Genomic DNA, 21903 nt, shown 5'->3' with positions numbered 1-21903 from the left:
AATGATACTAATAGCTATTAAATGTAATGCAACAATTTTGTTTCAGCAGTCCTTTATAACCTCGGTATAGACAAAGCAGACTGGTTATCCTAGAGAAGGAGCGCTATATAAATACAATAATTATTATTATTACTATTATTTTCCAGATGTTATTGTGGTAAAACTAACTCTTATTATTGTATAAAAGGAAAAAAAGGAGACTAGGAACTCAGCAGTACGTGTAATGATGATGTCATCAAATGCTGGGATAAGAAAAGCAAGTAAGAAAACAAACTATCATTCCCCTTGTAGACAGCCCTTCCTCATGTGGGACTTTAGACAGCAATGAAAAGAATAGGTCATACTACTGTGGGAGACTGGTGCTTTTTTGATGAGTTGTGCTTGGACTCTAACCTCTTTCTTATCACACATCCGGCAGACTCACATAGGACTCTTGACCTGACCCAAATCCTAATTGGGAGATTGTGTGTTGAATGAATCACATTTGTATTGCTGTTCTAACCCTAAAATACCTGTAGACTGCACACACAACTTTACACATTTTCTAGATGGGGGGAATTCGTATGGGATGGCATTCTCATCTCACATTGGGGCAGATGTATTAAGCCTGGTGAAGAGATAAACTGGAGATAAAGTGGAAGGAGATAACGCACCAGCCAATTAACTCCCAACTGTCATATTTCAAACACAGCTGATTGGCTGGTGCTTTATCTCCTTCCACGTTAACTCCAGTTTATCTCTTTGCCAAGCTTAATACATCTGCCCCATTGAAACTGGGTGAAATACTGTATCACTAATTGAATTAGAATGCAATACATGTATTTATCATTATGCTTATAAAGGGACTAAAGGGCCTCATTTATTGTTGATAACATTAAGGGATGGTCGTTGTTGCTATTGCCATCGATGGTTTCCATCAATGGTGATGGTACAAATGATCATCGATGGAATACAAACATGTAATGGATGATAATTCTCCCTAATGATGGTCATCCAATTTCTTTGCCTGACTTGCCCGTGATACTTCAAGCGACCTAGATGTGCAGTACGGCTTCTGCATACATGCAGATCTTAAAACATTTGAGCCTATAGATTGTAAGCTTGCAGTAGGGCCCTCCTACCTCCAAGTCTGTCTGTCTGTTACCCAGTTTGTTTTATCACTGTCTACTATTGTAAACGCAACGGAATCTGCTGCGCTATATAAGAAACTGTAAATAAATTAATAAATGTGAGTTAACATTAAATTGATGCAATCTGAATCAGACCCAATGTACTTCTGGCAGTGTATGGGTGTGCATGAAAAGACACAGGGAGATTTGCTAATATGTGTATTCTACTTCACGTGATGTTGCTATGGGCAACCAATCAGAAGCTACTTCTTATTTATTTAGCACCCTCTAGAAGATAGTAGACAGGATCTGATTGGTTGCCCATAGAAACATCACATGTGAAGTAGAATACACATCTTGGTAAATTTCCCCCACAATCTCTAGATTATTTGTAGCAGGGCCAACTGACCCGCCAGGGTATAAGGAAAATCCAAAGTGGACCCAACACTTTGAGGGCCCCTCTTCCCTTATGGGTCAGGTTCCAGACCATGCACTCAAATAACAGTTTGTGGCCTCTCTCCCTTTGTTATCAGGTCCAGTGATAAGCAGTGGATCTGTAAAATCTCTGATTGTCTTGGCCATCTATTAAGGCAGTGGTTCCCAACCCTGGTCCTTAAGTACCCCCAACAGTGCACGTTTTCCAGGTCTCCACACAGAATCACCGGCAAAATAATTAGCTCCACCTGTGGATATTTTAAAATGTGTCTGAATAATGAGTGCACCTGCTGGTTGACCTGGAAAACGTGCACTGTTGGGGGTGCTTGAGGACCAGGGTTGGGAACCACTGTATTAAGGGAAGCATCCCAGCTCTGATGGGTCTCATTGAAAAGACATGTGAAGACGGATGTTTGCATGTTATCTGATGACGACCCAGAGCTGAGCGAATTAAGGTTGAAGTGTGCAGTGCAATAAAGTATCAGGGAAAGTGCTAAAGAAGCTGATTGTGTGTACTGTACACGAAAGGAGACTATGCATATGAACGGAAGGGGGGGGGGGGGTACTCAGATGACCAATGTTCACATGGGGATCCATTGCTGTGTCTACGGAATCGGTACATCTGTCAGAATGAACTTAGGTCGACTGGCAGGAAGGTCGACCTGACTTAAGGTCGACATGGGCCAAGGTCGACATGACTTAAGGTCGAATTTGCATAAAGGTCGACATGAGAAAGGTCGACTGGTCATAAGGTCGACATGGGTTTTTTACTTTTTTTTGCTCCGAATGTCGACACAGTCGACATGGACACAGTAGGCAATGAGAATCGGACCCTCGCTTCGCTCGCAATGCTTCGGGCACGGTGGCTCGCTTCGCTCGCCACAGCTTTATTAACCTCCTCCACGCCCTAGTGGATGGTAGGGCATGAAATACCGCCTGTCGGCACGTCGGCTCAAAAAACAGTGGAAAACCCCATGTCGACCTTATGACCAGTCAACCTTCCTCATGTCGACCTTTATGCAAATTTGACCTTAAGTCATGTCGACCTTGGCTCATGTCGACCTTAAGTCAGGTCGACCTTCCTGCCAGTCGACCTAGTGGGGGTCAACCTAATGACTGTAGACCTAAGTTCATTCTAATAGATGACCGCATCCCATATAAATACACCAGATTTTTCAACACCATGTAAATGGGGTTTGGAGGAAGAGAAGCAAAACAGGAAAGGAAAACCTCAGATATCTTGACATAGTGGATGGAGAAAATGAAGGTAGAAAGTCTTCAACCTAAAGAGGGTAGGTGTTATAGTAATTTTCTTGGCAGCAGCGATGGATCTCTTTCATACTTGACGTGTGCTTCCTCCATTTGTTTCTGATGTTCCGCCACCCAGTCAACCCTTGATTTGGATTGTTCATGTTCTGTCAATGGAATGCCCCACATTTCATAGGCAGGAAGCTTTCCTTGAACATATAGTAATCGGTGAATGCCTGAACTGTTTGGGCTCATTCTAAAGTCTCTGTGGAAGTCTGCCATTTTAGTAAATTTACCTTACAATCAACAGGACAAAGGGCCTAATTCAGACCTGATTGCAGGACAAATTTGTTCTCAAATTAGGCAAAACTATGGGCCTTATTTTGGTTCATTCTTTCTGACAAAATCCTTCTTAGATGGGCAAAACCATGAGCACTGCAGGTGGGGCAGGTGTTACTTGTGCAGAGAGAATTAGATTTGGGTGGGGTTTTACTTCAAAGTGAGATCTATATTGCAGTGTAAAAAAAAAGCAGTCAGTATTTTCCCTGCACAGAAACAAAATTACTCACCCAAATCTATTTCTCTCTGCAAATGTTACATCTGCCCCCCCTGCAGTGAATATGGTTTTGTCCATCTAAGAAGGATTTTGTCAGAAAGAATGAACCAAAATAAGGCCCTATGTGCACTGCAGGTGGGGCAAATGTAACATGTGCAGAGAGCATTAGATTTGGGTGGGGTGTGTTCAAACTTAAATCTAAATTGCAGTGTAAAAACAAAGCAGCCAGTATTTACCCAGCACGGAAACAAAATAACACACCCAAATCTAACTCTCTCTGCATATGCTACATTTGCCCCACCTGCAGTGCACATGGTTTTGCCCATTTTGAGAACAAATTTTCCCTGCAATCAGGTCTAAATTAGGCCCTTTGTCCTGTGCATTGTGGGGTAAATTTACTAATACTCCTTTCACACTATAAAGGGATTTTTGTAAGAACTTACCGTTCGAATCCCTTTCTCTGATATGGTCCTGGTGACACAGCTCAACACTGGGATGTAAGAGGGTCCGAAGGAGCCAGGCACCTATCCTAAAGCTTTAGAGGGTAGGCTCCTCCCCTACTGCATCCCTGGACTCTTCAGTTCAAACTTTCAAAGCCACTGGAATACATTAACTCAGTACAAACGCCTGCACATATTATATGCACATTTTATAACAGAAAACTGTTAACTTTTAACCATTTTAACATGAACATCATGAAACTTCTGGCATACTTACTGAGCGTAAGGGAGGGATCGCTGTGTCACCAGGACCATATCAGAGAAAGGGATTCGAACGGTAAGTTCTTACAAAAATCCCTTTTTCTCTTTCAATGGTCCTGGTGACACAGCTCAACACTGGGACGTTCCAGAGCCGGTCCTTTGGGAGGGTACGCTCAGGTCTGCAGCTCTCAGCACTGCTCGCCCGAATGATGCGTCCTCCGACGCGAACTCATGGAATCTATAGAATTTGGCAAATGTGTGAACAGATGACCAAGTGGCAGCTCTGCAAACCTGCTCAGCTGTGGCCCCATGTCGAACCGCCCAAGAGGTGGCAACTGACCTGGTGGTATGCGCATTTATTTTGGCCGGTACTGGTCTACCCACTTTGGTGTATGCAAAGGCTATCACAGACCGCAACCACCTAGCAATAGTCTGCTTAGATGCAGGCCAACCAATTTTGTGTACGTCATACAATACCAACAATGTGTCAGTCTTCCTGACACTCTTCACTCTGTCCACATATATGCGTAAGGCACGCACAACATCCAAAGTTCTCAACTTGTCCCTTTTCTTAGAACCCTCTGGGGGTTGAAACACAGGTAGAACTATCTCCTGATTTAAATGGAAGGTAGATACCACCTTCGGTAAAAACTGAGGCACTGTTCTTAAAACAGCCCTGTCATCATGAAAAATTAAGAAGGGAGATTTACATGACAAAGCTCCCAATTCTGAAACTCTTTTAGCAGATGCTACTGCTAACAAAAACACTAGCTTCCACGTGAGAAACTTAAAGTCAGCCGACCTTAAAGGTTCAAAAGGTGCCTTTTGAAGGCATTCCAAAACCAGTGATAGATCCCAAGGTGCTACTGGTTGCTTGTATGGAGGTTTCAACCTGGATACTCCTTGTAAAAAGGTTTGAATTTCCGGCAAAATGGCTATCTTTTTCTGGAAATAGATGGACAAGGCCGAAATCTGCACCTTCAGTGACTGAAGGCTTAGGCCCGATGAAAAACCATCTTGTAAGAATTCCATCATTCTTGATAGCTTAAAATGAGATGTATGAGCCTTTCTTCTCTCACACCATCGAATGTAAGTCTTCCAGACTCTATAATAATTTGCCGAAGATACAGCTTTTCTGGCTTTTATCATCGTCTTTACTACTGCCTCAGAAAACCCTTTTCTTTTCAAAATGATGGTTTCAATAGCCAGGCCGTCAAAATCAATCGATCTGAATCCAGGTGATTGAATGGGCCTTGTCTTAGAAGGTCTGGTCTCAGAGGTAGACGCCATGAGTCCACAGACAACCTCTGAAGCCTCGAGTACCAGGACCTCCTTGGCCAATCTGGGGCCACTAAGATCACTGGAACCTTCTGCCCCTGTATTTTCTTCAGAAGTCTCGGTAACATTCGTACTGGTGGGAATGCATAAAGGAGATTTCCCTGCCAGTGAACAGTCATGGCATCCACTGCCTCCGCTAGTGGATCCCTTGTTCTGGCATAGAACCTGGGCACTTGACGGTTGACCCTGGATGCCATCAGGTCCACATCCGGAGTTCCCCACATCGAAGTGATTTGGTGAAACACCTGAGGGTGTAAGCTCCATTCCCCTTCCTTGAGCTCCTCCCTGCTCAGGAAGTCGGCTTCTATATTCTCTATTCCTGGAATGAATATAGCCGATACAGCTGGAACATTCTGTTCCGCCCATAGGAAGATTCTGGACACCTCCCACATGGCCAATCTGCTGCGTGTACCTCCCTGGTGATTCAGATACGCCACAGCTGTGGCATTGTCGGTCTGAATCCTCAAAGGGAGGTTCTGTAACCTGTCTCCCGCCAAGGAAATCACTTTCCAGACAGCTCTCAGCTCCAAGATGTTGATTGGTAACGCTGATTCCTCTGCCGTCCACAGGCCCTGAAGCCTGAGATCCAGGACTATTGCCCCCCAGCCCCTGAGACTGGCGTCGGTAGTTACTATCAACCAGTCCCAGGTCTGTAATGACCGACCCCACTGAAGGGAATCTACTTCTGTCCACCATTTCAAGGATTCTCGGGTGTCCGAAGACAGCACTATCATCTCGGATTTCATGGTCAAAGTGTTTCCTGACCAGGCTGACAAAATGTTCCATTGGAACCTCCGAGAGTGGAACCTGGCAAATTGAAGCGTCTCGAATGACGCCACCATCTTCCCCAGGAGCTTGAGGCACCTCCATACTGAAATGCTCTGAGCCCTGAGAATCTCCTGGACTAGGGTGACCAGATCCCTGGCCTTTACCTCCGGGAGGAATACCCGATGAAGATGGGTGTCCAGTATGACTCCCAAGAATTGGAGCCTTTGTGACGGTACCAACTGAGATTTTTGCAAATTTAAAATCCAGCCGTGAGCCTGCAAAAAACTGATGGCCTCTGCCAAGTGACTCTGCAGCATGGCTGCTGACTCTGCTTTGAACAGGAGATCGTCCAAATAGGGTATTACTGTGATTCCCCTGAGCCTCAGCACCGCCGCCATTACTGACATTATCTTTGTGAATACCCTTGGCGCGGTTGCTAGCCCAAAGGGTAACGCCCGGAATTGTAAATGCAGGTCTCTTATGGCAAACCTCAACAAGGTCTGATGCTCCGGGTGTATAGGAACGTGCAAATATGCGTCCTGGACATCCATGGACGCCAAAAATTCTCCCTGGTCCAGACTCAGGAGTACTGACCGTAGGGACTCCATTTTGAAATGGTCTACCCATAAATGAACATTTAGGGACTTCAAATTTAGTATTGGTCTGAAAGACCCGTCTGGTTTGGGCACCAGGAACAGCGTGGCGTAAAAGCCTTTCTTCCACTCTGCCCTGGGGACTGGTGTAACCACCCCTTTTTCCAAAAGGGAGTGAGCTGCTCTCACAAGAGCTGTACGAAGCCGTGCCTCCTTTGGTAAGGATGTGGAGATGAACCTCTTCGGAGGCGGCCCTCTGCAAGGGATTTTGTAACCCTGTGTTATAATATCTAACACCCAGGCATCCTGGCCTAGAGAAGCCCAAGCGTCCCTGAAGAGTGTGAGACGCCCCCCACTTTTGTCACTGTCGGGCGAAGCCCCTGACAGTCATGCAGAGGGTTTATCCTCTCCCTTTGTGGCAGGCTTCTTGTGAAAAGAGCCAAATTTTGACTTTTGTGTCTTGCCTCTAGAGGACTGAAACCTTCCCCTGAAAGACTGTCCTCGAAAGGACGCACCACCTCTAGGGGAGGGCCGAAAGGACGGCTTAAAAGCAGAAAATCTGGACGTCTGCTTTGCTGAGGAGGCCGGCAGGAATGTACTTTTGCCGCCCGTGGCCTGCTTTATAATCTCCTCTAATTCGGTACCAAAAAGTACCTTTCCTTTGAAGGCTAATGTTTCCAGAGCCTTCTTGGACTCATTGTCTGCTTCCCAGGCTTTAAGCCAAAGCACTCTCCTGGCATTAATGGAGACTGTGGACACTCTGGTTGCCATTTTAATAGCTTCCTCCTCTGCTTCCACTGCATATTCTGCAGCTGCCTTAATCTTTTCTGCAAGCAGTAACGCACCAGGGTCAGCCTGCAGCATGGTGCATAATTCACCAGCCCACTCTATCATGGCCTTAGAGACCCAGGCTGAAGCAATAAGGGGCCGTAAGGTAAACCCCACCCCTTCAAAGATAGCCTTGAGGTTACCCTCCAGCTTTTTATCCACAGAATCTTTGAAAGCTGCACCGCCCTGTACTGGTAATACAGTAGCCTTGGACAAACGTGCCACTGAAGCGTCCACAATTGGGACCTTTTCCCAGAGCTCCGCATGAGACTCTGGCATGGGGTACAGACTAAGGAATCCCTTAGGCATCTGTAGCCTCTTATCAGGAGTTTTCCAAGCCCCTTCTAACAATTCCTGTAACCCCTCATCTGAAGGAAAAGTAACAGCCTCCTTCCGCTGTCGCTTAAAAACACCTTTAACAGGAGTCTTATCCTCCACAGACAGCTTTAAAGCCTGCTTCACAGCTACAATGAGATCCTCTATACCAGCAGCAGAGTTCTCTTCCACATCATCACCCTGATCCCAGGGGATGTCAGTATACTCTCCTTCCTCCTCATCTACCACAGTAGTTAAAGCATAAGACCTTCTAGGGGTCCCTGCCACATCATCCATTTTGTCCAGCATTTCACTGAACCTGTTGATCCCTTTAGCAGTATCCTGCATCACCTGAATCAGCGCAGGATCTGCCTGGGTAAGAGGCAAGGAGCCAGACGACTGCTGAGATGATGGCATAGGTCTCTGTGATTCTACCAGCCCATCACTCTGCCTGTCCAAAAGCTGCACCAAAGCGTTAACTGACCTGCCTAGGGCCCTGGCCCACGCAGGTTCCATATGCTCTGCCCTATGGGGTTCACTGCCCATGGGTCTCACATCAGCGCAAGTAATACATAAGCCCCCCTTGGCCATCTGCTCAGGGACAAACTTTTGTGTGCAAACATTGCACGCGCTCAGTGCACTAAGGGCTCCCTCCCCCAAAACCACAGCCTGATGCTCAGACATGATGCAAGTGATAAATGTATATATATCAGTATACACAGTGCAAACAATGTACAAGCGTTTATACAGAGGCAATGCACCCAATCACTTATCTGTCTGTTGGTTTCAACTGCGGGGAAGCGATGCCCAGGAAATCCAAGTCACTCTGCCAGGATCAGTAAGCCAGCTCAGCTCCGCTGCAAGCGTTCTGAAAGGCGCCAAAGTCAGAGTGAAGGAAGAGACCACAGGTCCCTGCTGCTGCGGGGTCCGTGACCTTTTGGCGCCAACCACCCCCAGCCAGCCGCTCCTCAGGTAGGATTTCCTAGTTCCAGTGTCTCCCCCTCAACTGGGGATCACTTGGAACATGCCTGTCACAACGCTGCTGTCCTCATCTAGGAGCTCAGCGTGTAAGCTCCGCATAAAATGGCCGCCGCCATCACGGAGCGCCTGTCCCCCATGATCCCCACCTAAATGTGGAGCCGGTTTCAGGATACTCCGGAGCCCAGGCAGCCTTTTAGAAAAGGCTATAAGCGCTGCACAGGGAGACCAGACAGTGTCTCCCCTGTGCACAGTGAGCTGACAGGACGCGCTTCTGTCAGCTCCTGCTGCGCTAGCAGTGTGAGGATTCACTATGAGAATCCTCACACTGTGCCTACCTAGCTAGGGTAAAAGTTAATAAAACAATAAAAATCCCCTAACTACTCTAATTCTTCGGCTGCTCCTGCAGCCCTTTAGAATAGCACCCACTCCAGTGGGCACCTAACACGAACTGAAGAGTCCAGGGATGCAGTAGGGGAGGAGCCTACCCTCTAAAGCTTTAGGATAGGTGCCTGGCTCCTTCGGACCCTCCTACATCCCAGTGTTGAGCTGTGTCACCAGGACCATTGAAAGAGAAATCATTGCGGCATTACCTGACAGCAGATTTGGGGGATCCCTCCTCCTGCGTGGACCATCAGGCTCGCACACCGCCAGGCAGACACAGGGGCACACCAGCCGGACAACCTCTGCTGCTGCCTCTGTCTCTCTTCCTACCCGCCGTATCTCAGCAGCTCGTGTCTCAGGCACCAATGGCTGTGGCGGGAGGGGGGGTGCACACAGCAGCTACATCCCCAGCAGTCACCTGGAGGCTTCCCCCAGCAATGGATATCATGCGCTGCTCTCTTCCAGCACTACGGCCAGGGACAGGCAAGCCGGGAACCTAGGTGAGTAGCTTTCACACTAGCCTATATTCAGGGAAGATCACGGGAACAACCTGCAGGGTTGAAATACCAGGGCATGGACCCCGGGATTTTGGCCCCTTTCACACCAGCCCTAGACCTGGGTCGTTCCCAGGGCCAACCCGGGAAAATAGGCAATGTGAAAGGGGTATTATATGGGAGTTCTGTTGAAGATGAGATATTTATTTATTAACAGTTTCTTATATAGCGCACACATATTTTGCAGAGCTTTACAGAGAATATTTGAACATTCACATCAGTCCCTGCCCCAGTGGGGCTTACAATCAATATTCCCTACCACATGTACATGCACACAGACATTCTAGGGTTAATTTAGTTGGAAGCCAATTAACCCACCTGTATATTTCTGAGTTGTGGGAGGAAACCGGAGTAAATGCACACAAGCACGGGGAGAATATACAAACTCCACACAGTTAGAGCCATGGTGGGAATTGAACCCATGACCTCAGTGCTGCGAGGCAGTAATGCTAACATTACACCATCCGTGCTATAGGGGGTGATTCAACACCGCTTAATGCTGCCTAATCTCCTCCGTACCATGCGAGGAGATGTGTTTACTAACACATCCCCTTGCATGCCTTCACTATCAGGAGAAATCATTCGATAGTCGCTGTCCATCGAATGATTTCTCCTGCCATTGCAAATAAATGTTAGTCTGAACCAACTGTAATTCATGAGTGCCAGGCTGAAGACGCAGATGGCGGCTGACGTCCTGTGATGTCAGCCACCCACCCCCAGCAGGCATCGTTCCAACTGCGTTCCCATGGGAAAGCCCACCATTTTAAGGGGGCACCCAGAAAATGCTGGTCGTTCCCATGGGCTAGACCCATTCCTGCCACCTTCCTCCCCCATCCCTCCCTCCCCGCAACAAATTGACCAGCGAGTGTGTAACCTCCCGAAGCCATTCATTGCCAGAGTCTGCACATGCACAATTACATGCGTGTAACCCCCACCACCGCCATCGGAACAGAGCCAAATTCACCTCTTTCCAAATAGTTTTGAATTAGGCCCATTGCCCATAGAAACCAATCAGATTATATTATCTTTTAGAGGGTGCTAAATAAATAATAAGTATGCTATGGCTAACATCCCATCTTCAATAGAACTCCCATTTTAGTAAATGTATCCCTTTGACTTTGAAGCATAAGCATACCTTTGTATAAGGTGCACTGTACTTATAATGGTTAACATGTCACTTCCCATCATTTTGTTATTAATAGGTTTCTTTTTATATGGGATAAATAACTGCATCCACTAAAATAAATGACTGCCGGTACTGTATACAGTATAGCTGATAAGTATGCCTTTATTCATTAATATTTGTCCATGATCAGTATCACTGTTGATGTTCACTCCTGCTTCACCTACTTATTACATAACACAATCTATAACTTGGACATAAGATATTATTTTCCAGTAATTCACTTCTCTGCACCAATGATATTTCTGTGGGGAAGCCGATTCTGTATGTTGCTATGGTTATCCTCTCTTGTATGGTATCCTGTAGGGTCTGGCCTGGTCTCTCAGTCTGAGAATGCTTAAATGCAATGCAGATATGTACACAGGTTATACAGAAGCTTATTGCATTAGGAAATAACTATAAACTGCAAAACATATACTAATGTGCAATACCTAATTTGTCTGAAATAATTATTGAGGGTCTGATATAAAGTTCCAGTAAAAGTAGAATGCAAATGCGCTATATAAATGAAATTATTATTATAATAATAAAATTGACAGCAAACCATTAAGTTTCCACAAACATACACAGCTGTAGGTTCTCATGATATGGATGCCTCTACATTGGCAGCCTATGCACTTATATTGCTAAATGTTATCATCATCATCATTCTCATACTCCTGACCTACAGTACACCAGGGGCCTTCTAACTTCATATATGTACTTACTTGTGCCACATTTGCATGAATGCACCCTCATTGAACTTTGGTAATGTGACCCAGGGCCAGATGTACTAAGCTTAAAAAGTGATAAAATGGAGAGCGATAAATTGCCAGCCTATCAGCATCTAGCTGCCAAGTCACATGCTGTGTTTACAAAATGACATTTAGGAGCCGATTGGTTATGGGTTTATCAAGCTCTATTTTATTACTTTTCAAGGCTTAGTACATCTCGCCCAAGATCATCAACTGCAGTATTCTGCTTCTCTTATTGGGGCAGATGTATTAAGCCTTAACAAGAGATAAATGCAAGGGTGATAAGGAGAGATAAACGTCCAGCCAATCAGCTCCTTACTGACTTTTTTCAAACACAGCCTGTAACATGGCAGTTAGCAGGTGATTGGCTGGATGTTTATCTCTCCTTATCACCCTTGCATTTATCTCTTGTTAAAGCTTAATACATCTGCCCCAATGTTCGATACATGCAGGTTTGCAAAAATGCAAATGCATGTTTCCCATACTTGCTTACTCTCCCCGAAGTTGTGAAAGGCACCCAATTTTTCATGGAGCTCCCCCAAAACCCGCAAGAGCACGTTTATCTGACACTTTTTCCCCCCTCCAGTGGTGGCAAAGCTCCAAGATGTCAGTGGTCCGGCACCGCTAACCTTTCAAGGTGCTTCTCTCTGGAAGGAGAACTTTAAAGTAGTACAGTGACCGAACCAGCCATGGACCATCCATTTTGGCTCAAGGGTATGCCAAACCCTTCCCTTCAATGACTATAATCTAGTTATTCATCATTGGCTTGCCTGAAAATTCTCTGGAAATGAAAGACATCTCATCCGAGAAATTGTGGTACGCCACCCCCTGTAGCCATCAGTAGGAGGTACCCGAGACATTTGTATTGCCGGTTAAACTTTGGAGGTCATCATTCACAAGGCATTCTAGGAACGGACTAAAACTATGGTATATTCCATCAACATTGTGACCAAGGGTGACCTGATTGCTGCTGTGCGAATTTGCACTGCGGCCGATTATCAATACACTCTACATGCATATGCCCAATAGTACGCATGCCGATGCCTGCCAGTGAAGAAATCTTGTAACTGGTTTCCTTCGCTAGCAGTTTACAATGTGATTTACAGGAAGTAGGCATCTGGGGCTGGTGACTGGCCGTTTAGTGAGAATGCTAAGAAAAACGCTGGCATGACAGAAAAAACGCTATGTGTGTTCATGAAAATGCAGGCGTGCCCAAGCATTTTAGGGGAGGGTGTGCCTGTATTCATGAAAGCTACCAAGTAAGTCTCTGGCTATTTCTAGCGATGACTGGTGCCCTGTGGGACATTGAGTGGGGAGTTAAGGTGCCCATACACTTTACAATTATTGTATACAATATCGCACCTCATCGCATCTCCGTTTTTGCTGCACATACCTTTTGTACTAGATCTCATCTCATGTAAAACAGAGATGAGATACTGTATACAATATTGTATACAATAATTGTAACGTGTATAAACACTTTTACAGGGTGAAGTCAGGGACACTGAGTGGGAAGTTACAGGGTGGCTGAGGTCAGGGACTCTCAGGACACACAAAAACCATACTCTCCCGGAATTTGCAGAATGCTCACAATTTTTCAGGTATGCCCCTGGAAGAGCAGGCAGATCTCCCACATCATACCGTAGTGAAGCAGGTAGGATGGAGAGATGATCACCAGCATTCGTGTGCCAGCAGGAAGTGGGAGTGGCAAAAATGACTTTTTGCGTAATTTTAACTCCACTTAATGATGTCATCGAATAAAAAAAACTTTTTAGTACCTCTCCAGCTGTGATAGCACTAGAAGTCCCAGCAGACCAGGTAGTCTCAACACAGCTGGCCAGGCAGTAAGGGGCCTGGTTACCCATATGCCCCACAGCCTTTACATACCAATACAGAGCTCTGGACTGCCAGTTGAGATACAGCAGTGCTGCGGAGATCATATGCTGCGCTAGTTGCTGTTGGGACTGCTGGGAAGGAGAGTGGAGAAGGAAGAGGAAGTGTCTTGGACCCTAGCCATACCCAGAAACACCCCACTCCTCAGCTAATTCCACCATAGTGACTACAAAGCACAGCAGGTCCTTTCAGAGAGCAAGCTGAAACTCGTTGAGAGCTGTTTGTTACACTGGTGGTATACTGCCTGCCACATAATGCACTTCCAGAGAATTTACAGTACCTACACGGCACACTCTAAAATAGGCATCGGTTTGGTTGTCCACTGGTCACACCCTTTAGTAGGCCCCAATGACTGTATCCCCTGTTGGACCCTTCACATCCAGGTTTAACTGTAAATTGCATTGTAACTGAATACAACATGTAAAACGATTATGGGAAAATATACCCATCAGCAAATAAAAAGGCAGCAAACTATTACACGCCAAATAAAGTTCAATTTATTATTGAAAACAGAAATTCTACTAAACCCTCACACAGCTAGAAGGGACACCCTCAGGCTGAATCTTTACTGAGTTATGCTAATATATTCTGTGTTTATGGAGGAAACATCTCTCCAGGCAATAATGCCTATCAAATGAAAACATTCAGGGACTATCAGATGTGTAGAACATACAGTAGTCTCCAGCATTGGCTGCAATGTAAAAAATAATACAAGAGTGTCAAAAAGCAAATACAATGGTAAAAATGGTTTTCTAAACCCAGCCTTGCTAGACAGTGATTTATTTAATGATAAAACGTTCGGAGTGTCTAAATATGACCCCAATTGCAAGGGTTACTGCATGTAGTATGTGTGGCCGTTTTGAACTGTGCAGTAGGGAGTCATTTTGGATTTTCCAATTACAGACCCAAATCCCAGAATGTCTGTTGAATGCATTAGAACAAAGAACTAAAAAAGGGAACTATAAATCAGTGAGATTGAGAAATAGGTCTAATGGCCATTAGCGATTTGCCTTCTGGGAATGAACAAGCTACCCAAAGAAAGGCAGCTCTTCACATTCATCACAGCCTACAGTACTTCAGACTAAAAAACTAGTCATATAATTAGATGATGGATGAACACACACACACACCTCAGCTTATTTATCTATAGGCCCATACACGCTTGACGATTTTCACCTGTTTATGCCCCCCAGATTGCCGACTAGCGATGATGCGCGCTCCCGCATCATCGCTAGCGAGGTCCCTCGTTGACTGGTTTTACCAGCATACCAGCGATAATGGATGTTTTTTTTATCCATCATCGCTGTGTGTGTACGCAGCACAGGCTGAAAGATTGTCCACTTTCAGCCCACTGTACCGCCGCACGGAGACGGAGCAGGGGGGGGGAGAGACGCTCGTCCACCCGCAAATCTGCCCGCCTGCAGCAGCTCCCGGTCCCCCGTCACCTGTCCTCCTTTGTTGCCTAGTGCCACCTGCAGTGCACATGGTTTTGCCCATTTTCCAAACAAATTTGTACGGGTGATCAGATCGGAATAAAGGCCATTGTGGTATAAATCGACTGCCGCATGGACCAAGGGTGCAGGCAGGCGAGTAGTGATGGCCGAGTGGGGGGGCGGGGTTTGGGTTGCATTGTGATACTATGGGCCGGATGCCAAGCTTCAAAAAGTGATAAAGTGGAGACAGGCTGGGTTTAAAAAATGTGGTGGGAGCTGATTGGCTGGTTGATTATCGCTCCCCACTTTATCACTTTTTGAAGCTTGATACATCTGGCCCTTAATCTATGATAAAGTACAAATAGGCTGTGCTGCACAGTATTTCTACTTGCGCTACAGAATGTCTGGGGCCGTGGCAGCAGTATCGCGAGCTCCATCAACATGGTGAGCTTTTGTCTAATTTGCTATACGATTTTGACAAAACTGAAAGCAAAGTCACACCGTGTGCACACTTTAAGAGTACAGTATTAACAAATTATTTTAGATTTAATTGAGGGAAAAACTTTTTACTTGCCATACAGACCTAATAGGTCATTGTATTCCGGTTATAACAGTTAAATGTATAAGAAAGACCCTTATTTTCTATAATATATATTGCACTTCATTCCTTAAATCAGTTGGAATAATATAAAAAGGCTAGGCATATGAAAGGGATAGGTCTTCTCTTGTGCCACTGCTTCGGTAACATCTTTAGGATTCAGTAAATTGAGCCTGTCTTTAGTTTTGTTAACTAAAAAAAACACTATAACTAAACCTACCAGTAAGTGCCAGCTGTTATGCCTTTTGCAGGCTCCGTGAAGCCTCTTCTCATCTGCTTCCTATTCCAATATATTGGGTGAAGTTTAATAGGATGAGAGATTCAGAAAGTGAGAGATTTGGTAAGAAATCTCCAGTTTTTTTAAAAAGAGGCAATCATTTACATTTCAAAATCAAACTGGTTTTGCAGTGTAAATGATTGCCGCTTTAAAAAAAAAAAACCTGGAGATTTCTTACCAAATCTCTCACTTTATGAATCTCTCATCTTATTAAAATTTCACCCATTGTCTTTCATCTCAACAACATGAGTTTTCAGCTTCATAGTGTGACACAGTGGTAGTGATCCTACATTAAACCAGGATTTAAGCCGTGGAGCAATTCTAACATTTTTGAGTGGGCTGCTAATTTCAACACAATTTATAATGGTGCTGTAAAAATATTGCAAATATAATATACTGTCTTTCCAAGGACTGTAGAGTAGCCTCCTAGAGGTTAAATTGTCAGATAACTAATTAAATCAGCACATTTTTCAGGAACACTGCTACAGCCGTGGAAGCCATTTACCCTCTCTGTATAAGCACTGCCTTTAAAACAAAATCCATTAGTTTTTAAAAGATTCAATATAAGCAAAAAGCTAGGCAAGACAACTTCAAGATATTTAAAATATTTGCCACTAGGACATGGTTTTGCCGTCTCCTTTCAAAATGAAGGTCTCAAAGACTTGAGCATTAACAGCTTTTCTTTGATATTTGATATGTGGAGGGCTCTTTGTACAGGAAATAAACTGCTTCCCTTGTTTCTTACCCACCACCTGAATAGATTGCGCCTCTATTATACCACTAGTATCCATCTAGTTCCTCAGTGCCTTTAACAGCAAATAGAATCTTGCCTTCTTTTCCATCTCAAGATCTAGTTCTTTTCATTATCCTGCTGCCTTCTCTTCCTCCATGTGTGCTTTTTGTTTTTTTTTACAATCTTAGAGCTTTGCGTCCTATAACCTGGAGGCTCTCTCATCTGACTGGGAAGAACCTCTGGCATGTGGACTGAACTGGGAACAGTAAAATCCTGAAGCCTGGGATCCAAGTGAGGGTACACTCATTTTCATGTGTCCAGCATTTCCATGTCAACTATTTTGTCAATACAGGTCGAGTATCCCGTATCCGAATATCCGTTATCCGAATTATTCCGAAATACGGACATTCCAGAAAGTGAAAAAAAATTATTTTTTTTTGCTAAAAACTCACTGGGGACATATGTAACAGCATCACTGGGGACATGATATGTAACTGGCACTATATATGTGCAAGACAATGATTGCTTGGCATTCAAATTCAGTGCTGAGATAGTACACACATTTTGTTTCACGTTTTGAAACCTTGTTTTTTGAACAATTAAAATATGTTTGTGTGTATTTTATGTGGTAATAAAATATATTTGTGTGTATATTATGTGTTTATACAGCATAAATGCAAGATACTTCAAAATACATCATTGAAATATTAAAATATTCCGAAATACGGAATAATCCGTTATCCAAAATTCTCCTGGTCCCGAGCATTTTGGATACGGGATACTCAACCTGTATGGACCTTGTGCCGGTCTACATTTAGGGATTGACCTAGACAATGTCAACCTACTATAACACACCCATGTGTGTGAATTCAAAGTATAACATGAAACAACCAAAAGAGCAAAGTAATAAATACAATTGATTATAAACAGTACTGTACTTTTCCAGTTGCTATACAAGAGTTTATTTTACCCTCCCGTTTCCACCCACTAGTGGTGTTACTTGCATAATAAATCGGGGAAGCTATTGGTAGCTTAATATTTACCGAAGTAAAATATGTGCTAAATCGCTGTCCTGTCTCTTTCCTACCTTAAACTACAGTGGAAACACCAATAAGCTCCTCCCCTATGCCGCTCTTGCACACTTACTGCAGCACATCAACATACACCACACTTCCCCATTCGATTAGAAAGAATAGGTTGATCATCTTGAGTTAAAAACTGATTTATTAAATCTTTTCCACTGAGCGAGTCAGCAGTGAGTTGGTAACCTAGGGTACAAGTGTGTGCCAGTTAATGGTTAAAATTACGGCTGGAGGTCTCATGTGTAGAATGGGATAAATAGGGGATTGCAGCCTGCAAACTAGATAAACACATTACAAACGTCAGATGTAGCCCAGTGTTCTCGGGAGATAACAAGGAGATCGATTTCACCAACCAATTAGTAGTATGGGCGTCTGGGGTTATTCTGCAAATGAAATGAGAATTAGATCAGAAAACAGTACACATATGTTCTTGTCATTTATAGATTACCAACATGTTCACTGGACAGTCAGGTAATGCCTGTTACTTGGCACCAATTTCTACCACTATTCACAGGCTACCTACACACTTCTATTCATATAGACATCCAATTTGGTGATTGTAAATGCCCCCATACACTACAGCAAGGTATAGCATGTGATACCTCTTGAAATGACCCGGCAGCTGGATCGCATGCGATACATCGTTTGCTGTCATTTTTGCATATGATGTAGCGCATGTAATCCCATTTACCTGGATATAAATTTGTCTGAGGACTGCATTGTATGTCTGCACATTGCAACCATAGACTATACCTGGATTGGTATTTGAATGTGTTCAGATTATTGAATGTTTGTTTCTGGGGACTAGGCTGCCCTGAGCAATCTAGGTTTTAAAGCCACTTGACCAATAAGTGACAACAGCAGGAATGAGGGAAATGCAATCTTATTTTCTACCATATTGTGACAGTTCACAACTTTGGCTGGGAACACATGGGCTCATAAATGAGGCACGGGATTTTTTGGGTGGAGTATATACAGTATGCTATATGGAGGATCAGCCAATGATACAGGACAGGTATAGGGTTGGTATGTATATAGGGTTGCTAAGTATTTGGTAAATGGGTACTTATGTAGTATCTGGGCGTCCGATTTAGAAATCGGGTCGGATCGGGCACATCGCATCGCATGCGACCATCGGATGCAATGCGATGACCCGATTTTTCCATAGAAATCAATGTTAAAATGGACTGAGTCCATTTTAACTTGGAATTCAATGGGAAAAAGGGGTCCTTTTCATACCCCTACTATCCAAGTGGGCATGGAGTTGGATATAAACCTGTGGCGAGCGTAGCGAGCCACCGAGCCCGAAGCGTGGCGAGCGCAGCGAGCCCCGCTAGGGGACACAGAATACCGTCCGCTCGCCACGCTTCGGGCTCGGTGGCTCGCTACGCTCGCCACAGGTTTATATCCAACTCCATGCCCACTTGGATAGTAGGGGTATGAAAAGGACCCCTTTTTCCCATTGAATTCAATGTTAAAATGGACTCAGTCCATTTTAACATTGATTCCTATGGAAAAATCGGGTCATCGCATCGCATCCGATGGTCGCATGCGATGCGATATCGCATCGCATCTGATTGTATGCCTTAACTTAAGGCATACAATCAAAAAATCGGACGCCCAGATACTACATAAGTACCGGTAAATAAATTCAGCAAGCCATGTTATAAGGGAACATGAATATACAGTAGGGGTGGGATGGGGGAGTTCAAGTTAGGATAGAAAGGAAAGGGAATTATTTAGGGAAGAACCAGTAGGGGTCCATGATAGGGTTAATGACAGACATGTTGCAGCAGCACAATGCATGGCAAGGAGGTTGGGGTTCCCACTCTAGTTATTGTATAGGGCTGCTCTCTGCACGGTTTGGCAGTCCTCAGTCCCTTGGAAGCATTTGTATGCTATGGCAGTTGTAAGGATGCTACCTGTAATGTATATCAAACACTATAGTGCATTCACTGTACCACATGGTGAACATTAGAAGAAGCCGCTAAGACCCAAGGGAGGCGGAGAAACTCCTCATAACACATTTTGTACTTTGCTGAGCGTCCATCTTTCTGGTGACCACACGGGATCCCCCCAGTCTACCTGCTGATACCATCACCCCCCAGTGATTGGCCGATCCGGGGTGCTACCACTACAGCTTTACAAAGAAGCCCTGAGATCCAGAGTCTGCACTGCCAATAAGGACTACAAAAACCTATCCAATTGGGGTGACTAACAACACAGCAGGTACCGGGAGAATGCTCCCGTCTTATTTTATATTTTTTCTGTCTGGCCAGACAAGAGGATAGAGTGCATTGGCCTTTACTCCTCATCAGTGGACATATTTCATTGGAACGCTATTAAACATCAAAGCAAGGTTGAACCAACTACCTTTGGATCCAACAAATCCATTTATATTAATTATATTGGACTAACCCTATTAACCATACAGGATTAACCCCATCAGTTCACTAATGAGGTTATGATTAACATAATTTTCCTTTAAACTAATCAAATTAGTTTTTTTATTTGTGTATTTTTTATGTATGTCTTGTGCTGATATGTCCACTGGCCAGTGTGTTTTAGTATAATAAATATTTCATGTTTTATCATAATATATTGTTTCTAGCGCATTCTATGTTTTTCTTTTTGTACTTTTGATCTTTATGGGAATGGGTATTTCCCTATATCAACGCTGCTAGAACCTTCTGTACACTACTAAACGTCTCCAAAGTGGTTTGTACTTATATGTATAGTTTTGTGCTCAGTTGTATATATGGTCCACACCCCAATACTATTCAAGAAGTGACACTTTATTGTTGGTATATAGCGCCGATTTTTTTTCTCTCTCTGTATTGTATAGGGCCGCTCTCTGCACTGTTTGGCAGTCTTCAGTCCCTAGGAAGCATTTGTATGCTATGGCAGTTGTAAGGATGCTACCTGTAATGTATATCAAACATTATAGTGCATTCACTGTACCACATGGTGAACATTAGTATGCTCTGTATTGTATATCCATCACCAGCACTGCACAAATGAATACACAAAACAGAATAATGCCATTTTTGTCTCACAATACACTTTGTATAGAGAATATATTCAAAACACAAAAAGCCTCTGCTGGCAGTGGATGAGGCAAGAATGATCTGACGAGAGAGACCTAACCAATGCCTGTACTTCTCCCACTGGTGTGCTACCATTGTCTAATTGTGTTTGCTCTAGCTATCAATTCAATGCTCACCTATGTGTGATCTCCAACTACTGTGACTATTTTTTGATGCCTTGACTAGCTTGCCTATATTGTGGCTAGGATTATCAGTGTGCTAGCTCTCTTTGCTTTTGGGAGAACTGTGATTTGGTCCCACCTACATGAATCCACTTTCAAATACTCAATCCACCTTTGACCAGATTCATCCAATTTTGTTTCAACTCAATTTCTACATATATTTTAATGACAATGATAGGCTGTACAGTTACGCCCTCCCCACTGTCCTCTGCTTCTCTCCTATTCCCTATCCTTACTTACTCCAGCTTCGATTCTCACACCTTTCTCTTACAGATTCCCCTTGCCTCTTTTTCTTCCTCCCCTTTCCCTCCCATCCACTGTACTCACTCCGACCACTGCAGTTTAGGGGACCCTCCTGGGTGGCAGGATTGCATGCAATCCCCGCTCTCTGCTGCCAGGAGAGGGCCTGACATGGAGATCATACGTGCGTCATGTATGATCTCCGGGTCTGATCCAATGCACACGGGACCATGCATTGGATCAGATGTCCGCTTCATCCGATTAGGCCCTATCCATCAGAATCGGGTAAAATCGGGCTCAAATCGGACAAGTGTATTGTTTTTTAAGCACCACTGACTTATGGACTGATGTAAATGGCCACATAGTCCATGTAGAGCTGCAGAATATGTTGCATTTTATATAAGTTACTGATAATAATAATAATGATCTTTATATTGATGTGTTTCATTATGGTAAATCCTTATTTCACCTTCAAAGATTTCATCCTCTAGGCTATTTTTTCTTCCTTTCTTCTCTAATGTTTGTGGCAACATCTGTGCTGTCCTTCTCTTTGAGGCCACTGTCACCACCTTACCCTCTAATGGGCTGTCCCTACCTTCCCACTCACTAACTCTGCTTTGTTTGCTATAGAAAATAAATCAAATAGAAACAGCAT

The 21903-nt window shown here is 44.2% G+C and overlaps 1 protein-coding gene across 1 annotated transcript in view; it reads right to left on the bottom strand.

Annotated features, from left to right (window-relative positions):
• Positions 1-17864: 17864 nt before the first annotated feature.
• The window catches only part of SUGP1 (SURP and G-patch domain containing 1), a 56782-nt gene continuing 52743 nt past the window's right edge, over positions 17865-21903 (bottom strand). Inside the window, exon 14 of the mRNA XM_083180284.1 lies at positions 17865-18123. Within this exon, the coding sequence (XP_083036410.1) occupies positions 18097-18123 (27 nt within the window). The 3' untranslated portion in view covers positions 17865-18096. The remainder of the gene's footprint in view (positions 18124-21903) is intronic.

Source organism: Crinia signifera, chromosome 1 (genome assembly GCF_055691185.1).
Source record: "Crinia signifera chromosome 1, ASM5569118v1, whole genome shotgun sequence".
Classification (NCBI taxonomy): domain Eukaryota; kingdom Metazoa; phylum Chordata; class Amphibia; order Anura; family Myobatrachidae; genus Crinia; species Crinia signifera.
This window is presented reverse-complemented; position numbering and strand designations above follow the sequence as displayed.